Source organism: Eurosta solidaginis, unplaced genomic scaffold (genome assembly GCF_040869045.1).
Source record: "Eurosta solidaginis isolate ZX-2024a unplaced genomic scaffold, ASM4086904v1 ctg00001068.1, whole genome shotgun sequence".
NCBI classification, from domain to species: Eukaryota; Metazoa; Arthropoda; class Insecta; order Diptera; family Tephritidae; genus Eurosta; species Eurosta solidaginis.
In genome coordinates, this window is record NW_027136915.1 from 433,052 (window position 1) to 443,005 (window position 9,954).

At 41.2% G+C, this 9,954-nt stretch overlaps 1 protein-coding gene across 1 annotated transcript; it reads right to left on the minus strand.

Annotated features, from left to right (window-relative positions):
* Positions 1-470: 470 nt before the first annotated feature.
* LOC137235786 (uncharacterized) lies at positions 471-1,424 on the minus strand. Its single transcript, XM_067758624.1, has one exon. It carries the CDS (start codon positions 1,422-1,424, stop codon positions 471-473), a length of 954 nt encoding a protein of 317 aa, XP_067614725.1.
* Positions 1,425-9,954: the final 8,530 nt, after the last annotated feature.

Consider the following 9,954-nt stretch of genomic DNA (forward strand, 5'->3'; position numbering starts at 1 on the left):
CGTTAGGAGATTTATAAAAAGAACGCATCCTAAAACAAAAACGGTATGCCACGAAAAGTGGTGAATAATCTCAGCCGAGGAGATTAAGGCAACGACTCAAGCACTAATAAAAGTATGTCAGAAAATATCCTACGGTACAGAATACTTGAAATTAAAAAATAAGGAACCTTTTGATCGGAAGAGTGAAATCCTGACGGGATATTATCCGCGTCTTTAAAAGGATTGCACCACGAAGGGCAATACAAAAGAATAGTTCATTCGACAAATTTTTCGCCTCGTCCAAAACGAAGATTTTATATTTTTTCTTTATATTTTTTTTCAACATAAAATTTTTTGGCAATAAATAAGTAAAGAACTAAATATTTATTTTAAACGTTTAATCATGACAATGTTTTACATTAAAACATACATACATATTCATATGTACTCGCACCTACATATTTGCATACGAACTAAGTATAATTTGTTAATTATTCATGAATGAATGTTGCCTTTTGTTTGGGTTTAAATTTGATCTCACCAATTTCACGTACAATCGGCTTAATATGCGTACAAATTTTTGGTCGTTGATTAAGTTCCATTGAAGCTTTCGATTTTTTATAATTCAAAATATTCATAGCATTTTGACGTTGTGCGTAGAATAAATCATCATAGGGATTAACTTTTTTATCTGTTATAACTGTATCAGTTCCAGCAATGCTAATTGTTTTGGAAGTATCGCCAACAACTTTGACCTCACCACCATCACCATTACCTGCACCTTTATTGGCATCATCTATAACCATTCTATGCACTACATTACGTAATTCCTCGCGTATCACTTCTGTATTAATTTTAAATTTCTTAGCTTGCAAATGACGCAATTTTGGTACCGTTTGTAGTACCGTTGAAATACGTTCCTCCAAATTGGTGATACGTTGCTCTAATATTTGAAAATTCTCAACAATTAATTTATTCTTATCTGTTTCATTTAACATTTCCACAGTTACTTCGATCTCTTGATTGTCGTTATCGTCGTCGTCCGGCAAGGATTCTGCACTGGTTGTTGAGCTCTTACCATTATCGATACGTGATTTATCTTTTAAGCAACGTTCGATTAAAGCATCGATCTCTTCTTTGCGTATAAATTGATCGGTAACGCGTAATTCTTTTAAAATATTTTGAACTTCTTCGCGCACCAAACTTGTTATTGAGTAATTATTGTAGAAGTTCTTTTCCGATAGGCTTGTGCTCGAGTGTGAGCCATTAAAATCCATCATTGTTTTAAAGATTTGTTGTGTCAATGGTATCAAACGTAATTGACTATTCCTTGGCGTACGATGATCTTTCGCTAAGCTAATTAAAGATCCTGCGTAGTTTAGCTCTATTTGTTGTTGCTGTTGCTTTGGTAGCTTTTGCTTTGCAGAATGGAAATCCCTTTCCATATACTAAATAATTCGCACGTTAATCTCGCTTTTATTGTTTGTCGTCCTTTTTGTTAATATAATTAATTGATTTTTTTCCCCTAGATTTTTAAATTTTTGTCACACTTTAAATTTAGCTTTTCAAACTTTATTGACAAATGACTTTAAAATTTTATAAACACACGTTCGAGATTTGAAATTTATTTCCTTTTCTAACGTAAAATTCAAAGCTATATTTCTAAACGTATGGTAAAAACTACTGCGATCGTATTAGAAATCAAAGGCAGTTCCATTGTAAATTTTACGCACAGTTCTCGACTCAGTTTCAAAAACAACTTTAGATTATTTAATTCAAATTTTAAAGTGAGATAATCCTTGCCAATTTATGTATACGGAATATATATGGCGTTTTTGTTGTTATTAAAACAATAGTTTTATTTATATTAAAGCTTTTATCATTTTTTTTTTTTAACTTTGAAAAAACTCCGAACACTATTCCTTCATTATATGACATTCGACTGCCTAGTCCACTGCCTTCCACTCTATTCGCAACATAACCTCTACTTAAGCTGCCAAACTATATAGTAAACAATTGGCAGTTCTGTATGATAGACAACCCTCTAAATTATGCATGCAGAACTTGTCAGAATAACGGAAAACGTCAACGGGATGAGAACACCTGAATATTAATTCCATCATGGCGTCTATCCATGATTCAATTACTAGATTTTTGTTCTCCAATTATGAGAGAGTTTTGACACTCCCAAATTGAAAAATTTGGACGGGTTGGTTTTACGAAGTAAGGAAAACGGGGAATAATTCAATCCCCTTCAGTGAAATTGTAGTAGACAAGTATCTTTGGTAGTATATTAGTAGTGATAATAAATTTGTAAATGCCAAAAGTTTTTGGGGAAATAATTAATAATAATTAATAATTAATTTTCGTGACAAATCCTGAATTGGGAAAATTTTGAAAAATATTTTGGGATAGCATGATTTTGAACAAGCAGCCGACTACTCAGCAGCCGCAATGAACTGACAAAAACAAAAATAAAAGAAAATGGCTTATTGTCTTAGAACTTTATACCTACCTTGACTTTGACAGAAGAGTTAAGCTTTTGTTCGGTCCTGCTACACAGGGAGTATTCACCTTTTTTATTCTGAAATTTCGGAAAGCTCTTTTCCGTTAAGTATTCATGGAAGCGTTCCGGATAAAGCGTTAATTTAGAATATTCGTAATACGTTCATTTGATACTACTTCACGAGGTCGAATATGCATAATATTCCAAATATAAGCCGATTCTCCAAATTCTAAAATGGATACGAATGTTCCAAACATACGGAATTAATAGAACAGAAGGTCGACTTTTAATACGCGCCCAAAAATATCTAGAGAAGTGTCAAAAGAGGCGTACTGACCTCGATAACAATAATTCGAAGGCGGTAATCAAAATTTTAGCTCGTTAAAAAAATATTGACGAAAAACCGAAAAATGTCCCCGGGTTGCATTTGCGGCCTCGCGTCGGTTGGGTGGGCTTTGGAGGGTATTAATCCGGTGCGTATTATTATTATTTCGATACACACTCAGATAAAAACACTTTAGAGGCTTAACTACAAGAAATACGGTTGTATCTGAAATTTTCTTCCCATAAGCTTTAAATTCCCCTTTTAAGATTGCGGGATAAAAGCTGAAGAATTAATTTAAATTGTATTTTGACCTTGTGACCCACAATGACACTGTCAAGGCCACCAATCATTCCTTATGAATCTAAAAAATCTGTATGTGATGCAATGAATTCCTATGCAGTGATTTTTTTAAACATACTCCTTTTGTGTGAATGAAGAATTACATACAAACTGGTTTATCTGAACATAAGCATAGAGATACAATACTTGTTTTAGTAGTTATTAACATTTCAATGAACTTTATTATGAAGCAACGTTTTCCATTTTATTATTCTGTTTATTGTCTTTTTAAATAGTTCAACCCTTATGATTACATTCATAAATATAAAGAGAAAACAAATTAACAAAAGAAATCGAGACAATTACTACCCATCGAAGCTGTGCTGTCTTCTTCTCAGTATGCCTAGTCTCTAGTAATCAACGAGTTTCTTTAGCTTTGGTGGTGCAGATATTACGTGAGTAGTATAAACCAACCATTTTCAACATTTTCCATTTTTACTAAGTTGCGATTTTGTCATTGTAATTAATATTCGCAAATTAATAGTTTCCATAAATGTGAATTTACCAAGAGTGAATTGTCGATTTCATTAATTTTGCTCTTTAATCAATATAACTTTTTCTGAAGCTTTAACGCGCTCATCCATGCGCATTTGGATTAATAACATTAGAATTGTACGCTTTGAATTGCGAGTATACTGTGAAATAATTAGCTTTCCTGACGAACGGGAAGTCTGTGAGTGCTTCACCTGCATGAACAAATATTGTGAAATATTTATCTTTTATAAATAAATTGTAACTACTCGGTATTAATTCTTCTCTTTTTATTTCTTATATTTGCGTGCGATAGCGCCCTACGACACGGGTGCCACATTCCCTCCGCAAACAGAATATTTTAAAAGGGAGTGGGCCTTTTCCCAATATCGTTATAAAGGTGGACCAGGATTAACTCTAGAATGCTTTTGTACAATATGAGGATCAAACGAAAGGTGCTAATAAGTATTTTAAAAGGGAATGGGCCTTAGTTCTATGGGTGGACGCCTTTTCGGGATATCAAAATAAACGTGGACCAGGGGTGACTCTAGAATGCTTTTGTACAAATTGGGAATCAAACGAAAGGTGCGAATAAGTATTTTAAAAGGGAATGGGCCTTAGTTCTATGGGTGGACGCCTTTTCGGGATATCAACATAAACGTGGACCAGGGGTGACTCTAGAATGCGTTTGTACAATATGGATATCAAATGAAAAGTGTTAATGAGTATTTTAAAAGGGAGTGGGCCTTAGTTATATAGGTGGACGCCTTTTCGAGATACCGCCATAAAGGTGGACCAGGGGTGACTCTAGAATTTTTTTGTACGATATGAGTATCAAATGAAAGGTGTTAATGAGTATTTTAAAAGGGAGTGGGTCTTAAATCTATAAATGGATGCCTTTTCGAGATATCGCCATAAACGTGGACAAGGGGTGACTCTAGAATGCGTTTGTACAATATCGGTATCAAACGAAAGGTGTTGATGAGTATTTTAAAACGGAGTGCGCCTTAGTTCTATAGGTGGACGTCTTTTCGAGATATCACCATAAAGGTGGATCCGGGGTGACTCTACGCTTCCCAAGGCAGTCGGTTCTATGTACCGGAGCGACTCGGAATTTTTCCCGACCAAGGATTGTCATTTCAGTGTAACCCCATTTAATTTGTTGCGTCCCTCCCACAAATTGTCATCCTCCCAGCAGCTCCTTGCAGCAGGACTGCTCCATATTCTCTTGCTCCGGGAAGGTATCGAATCCAATCCGGGTCCGTCTCCTGACCCCGGTCCTGAGAAATGGTTTTGCTGCATCTGCCGGAAAGGAATCTTTTTAGGATGGTCATACTCTGTTCAGTGTGTCTCGTGTAAGGGATGGTTGCATCGGACAGGTTGTTCTGGGCTTGATCCCAAAACCCGACGTCCACGTAACTTTTATAAATCTTTTGTGGCTCCTTGCTGTTCACGCCCAAGCGCGTCCCGTAGTCTACGTCTAAGCGCCCTCTACTATCTTCCAGCAGCACCAGCAAGCCACAACAAGTACCCGCTGCTGCTCGCACCCCACGGCGCCAACAACTCAAAAAGCTGCTACCATTCATAACTACAATCTTCGTAGTAGAGTCGGAAGCAATGCTGAGCAACAGCCCCTGCCCCCGTCTTCTCCTCCCCCCTCTTTTCCGGCAGCAATCGTGTAGTCCCTACCTCCGTTTGCACCGTTTGCCAGCACAGAATATATATGTTTGCGACATCCGCCCTATGCAGCTCCTGCCTGGGTTGGTGCCACTTTCCTAGATGTTCTGGTCTCCGCGACGGCAACCCCCCGACGGATTTCATCGCGCCATGTTGCCAGGTCGCAAACCCGGGTACCCCAATGCTTGCCCAAGGACGCCCAGTCCCAGGGCCACAACAGAAATTGCGTCCTGGCCTTCCTCAACCCAGGCGTAGTCACCCGTCACTTACCCCCAAAGTGGCGACGTCTCCCCCCATGCACTTCAGAATTCTGCAGTTAAACTGTAATGGACTAACTTGGAAGATTACGGAGATAGTCAATTTCATGAAGCGGGACAACATCCGCATTGCTGCGATTCAAGAGACTAAACTCACAGCACGATCTGCATTGCAGACCTGCTCTGGGTATAATGTCCACAGAAAAGATCGCGAGAGCGGAAATGGAGGCGCCCTCGCGTTATAATACATACACTCTGTGCAATATCACATATTTAATCCTGGCATAGACCGCAGGGACAATGTCTTAGAACATCAAGGCCTATCTGTCCGGTCAGGCGATGCAAACCTCGAAATCATCAACATCTACATCCCCCCTGCCACCTGTTGCCCCAGTGGATACCGCCCTAATATCAGAGCCTTACTCACTGGCAACAATAGCATTATCTTAGGCGATTTCAATGCCCATCATGATCTATGGCATTAAAATTTGCGGGCGGACAGTAGGGGTGAGATGTTGGCGGATCAAATAGAAGAAACGACGTTCTACACAATAAACGGAGATGCCCCCTCACGCATGGTAGGAAGTTGTCACAGCTCGCCTGATATCTCAATCGTGAGCGCAGAACTCGTAAACTGCGTCAACTGGCAGCCGATGGTAACAGTGGCATCCGACCACCTGCCTATACTTATTTCGCTCGAGCGTACCGCCGATTTCATCGTCACCGAAAAACGCACTTTCATAAACTTTAAAAAAGGAAAGTTTTAAGAATATAAATCTATTACAGACCACCTCTTTGCTGTCCTCCCTATCCCGACTGATGGCCGCCAAGGGAAGCGTGCCTTCCGCAAGGTCATTGAATCCGCCTCGGCACGTTTCATTCCCGCCGGGAGAATTCCCGAAATCCGGCCCACTTCTCGGCGGAGGTCGCAAACTTAGCGAGAGAACGTGACGTTATAAGGTAGCTTGATCCAGGCGACCCCCAAATAAGGGATATAAACCAACGCATCAGATTGCTTGTGGATGAACAAAAGGGGGCGAAATGGGAGGAGCACCTAAGAGGTTGTAAACTCTCTACCGGTGTGGGTAAACTTTGGTCAACTGTAAAGTCCCTATCGAATCCGACTAAGCACAAAGACAAAGTTTCCATCGCCTTTGGCGACAAAGTGCTGTCGGATGCGAAAAAATGCGCGAGCGCTTTCTGCCGACAATATATAATGCATTCTTCGGTCGACAAAGATAGACGGAGGGCCAACAGACACGCACATAAACACAAATTCAGCGCGTCACCAATCACTATCACCGCTAAAGAGGTTGAGGACGCCATTGGTCGCGCTAAACCATCCAAAGCAGTGGGCCCAGACGGCATAGCCATGCCGATGCTTAAAAGCCTAGGGAAAGAGGGTTTCAAATATTTAGCGCAGGTCTTCAACCTGTCTCTTGCCACCTTTGTCATACCCAAGAAATGGAAAATGGCCAAGGTGGTCCCGCTAATAAAGCATGGTAAACCAGCTAACATAGGAGAGTCGTATCGTTCGATATCTCTCCTATCGCCAGTAGCAAAGACGCTCGAAGCCATTTTGCTCCCTTATTTCCAAGCAAATTTGCAGCTAGCCTCTCATCACCATGGCTTCAGAAAACTCAATAGCACTCCCGCGCTAAATGCCATTAGCACCCAGATAAATTGCGGTTTAAATCAAAACCCCCACCATAAAACAGTACTCGTCGCGCTAGACCTATCAAAAGCTTTTGATACGGTCAACCATGGCTCGTTACTGCAAGACCTGGAAGGGTCTACCCTTCCCCCATGTCTTAAAAGGTGGACCGCAAATTATCTGGGTGGTCGGCAGGCATCGGTGCAATTTAGAAACAAAACATCAAAACCAAGGAGAATTAAACAAGGGGTGCCACAGGGTGGTGTACTATTCCCTCTTTTGTTTAATTTCTACATATCTAAGCTACCTTCACCATCGGAAAGAGTCACAATCGTTTCCTACGCCGAATACTGCACAGTAATGGCCACAGGCCCAGGCCCACAGATCGATGAGCTATGCAATAAATTAAACGGCTACCTCCCTGATCTCTCCAGTTTTTTGGCCTCGCGAAACCTGGCATTATCACCGACTAAATCTTCCGCGACCTTATTTACAACATGGACGTCCCAAATGTCGACCATTTTGAACATCCACGTCGATGGCTCTACGCTACCGACTGTCCTACACTCCAAAATCTTGGGTGTGACGTTTGATCAGGATCTACATTTTGGTTGCACGCAGCCGCAATTGTTCCGAGAATTCAGAGTCGTAACAAAATCCTCAAATCCCTTGCTGGCAGTACCTGGGGAAAAGATAAAGAAACGCTCATGACTACATGCAAAGCAATTAACCAGCCGATTACATGCTACGCGACACCCATATGGTCGCCAAGCCTAAAAATTACCCACTGGAAGAAGCTACAGGCCTGCCAAAATACTGCTCTCAGAATTGCCACGGGCTGTCTTCTTATTTCCCCAGAACACCATCTGCATAATGAGGCGAGAATACTCCCCATCAAGGAAATAAACGAGATGTTGACCAAACAGTTCCTGTTGTATACCCAGAAACCTGGGCATCCCAACAGACATCTGATTGATGAGCCAGCACCGCCTAGGGGCTTAAGGAGTCATATCCGTAAGCATTTTGAGGAAATACGGCACCTGAGAACCCAGTCGTATGAAGCGAACACAAGCAGGTCCTTGGTGAACTCCACAAACAGCCGTCGGACCTTTATGCCGGGAATTGCCCGGTGATTCCAGTACTCAAAGTAAAGTATCCAAAACTTGCGGAAGAGGAACGCATACTCCCCAGGGAAACGCGCGTCACTCTGGCTCAACTTCGTTCTGGATACTGTAACAGGTTAAACTCTTACCTATCCCGAATCAACCCCGACATACAAAATGTATGGCCCGCTTGCAATGTGTCCCCACATGACACCAACCATCTCTTTAGTTGTAATGTGGAACCAACGCCTCTAACACCCCTTTCCTTATGGTCCACCCCTGTTGAAACAGCAAGTTTCCTTGGACTCCCGTTAGAGGATATTGATGACAATTTGTGATCGGTCTCATCTGTTAGGTGGGGCGAAGCACTGCTTCAACAACAACAACAACAGGGGTGACTCTAGAATTTGTTTGTACGATATGGGTATCAAACGAAAGGCGATAATGAGCATTTTAAAAGGGAGTGGGCCTTAGTTCTATAGGTGGACGCCTTTTCGAGATATCGCCATAAAGGTGGACCAGGGGTGACTCTATAATGTGTTTGTACGATATGGGTATCCAATTAAAGGTAGTAATGAGGGTTTTAAAAGGGAGTGGTGGTAGTTGTATATGTGAAGGCTTTTTCGAGATATCGACCAAAATGTTGACCAGGGTGACCCAGAACATCATTTGTCGGGTACCGCTTGTGGAAGATTAAATGCTGTTTAATGTCATTATCAATGCTGTGTATTTGCCTTAAAATGTTATACCACCTTGTACTATGTCATCCCTATGATAACTTGTAATCGATGTTTGTAAAAATAAATCGTTAATACCCTGGGGTTTTTTGCCATCGCTTTGTTCAAGTTGATATAAATACGTGCAACGGCAAAAAAGTCACGTTAGGTCACGCGAACAAATCGACACGTAAAAAACACCAGGAAATAAACTTGCTAAGTCTAAAAGCCTGTTCATCCTGTGTGTCGATAGCGTGATACGCTTTATTTCCTGGCTTTATTTCCTGTTTTTACAAGTTTTCGTGGTTTGCAAACGTTTTGCATGTTACGAGTTTCACGGTTTGCAAACAAAACTACATTTGCAAGTACCATTCGCCGGCAATAGCGTGCCATTAAATTTGCCAATTGAGGTTATGGTGAAATGCCTGCCACCACTTTACATACAAAGTGGCAGTATTGAATTTCAACAAGTGTCTGCAAAATATGATACCACGATCGCCTCCACGCCGGAGTAAACGTAATCAACCAAATAATTCTGTTCCCACTACCTTTCCATCATCCAGCTTAGCGAAGATCACCGCCAAGTCCGCTAAAGCCACATCGAGTGCTCCTTCATTGAGTGTGTCATCAAAAAGCGAAACAGCAAAGGCCGACAAAGGTACAACAATAGCTAGAACTCTGTCGTTAGAAGCAATGCCATTTGTTACACAAGAGTCTAGTGTGCCGCCGTCCACTGGCCAGCCAGCTATCAGTCAGGCCACCGGCACCATACAGTTAACTACTGCGCCACCATGTAGTCAAGCGCCAGCTATTATGTCATTTTCGCCGTTGCAAGAAATCAGTACTCCACCAATTACTGCCACAACTATTGGTACTTTACTGACAACTGCTTCATCATCTGGTGTGCCATTCAACATTCCAATGACC

Bases quoted from the DNA above. Each gene is read 5' to 3' on its own strand.
- LOC137235786 (XM_067758624.1), bottom strand. From the start codon at position 1,424: ATGGAAAGGGATTTCCATTCTGCAAAGCAAAAGCTACCAAAGCAACAG.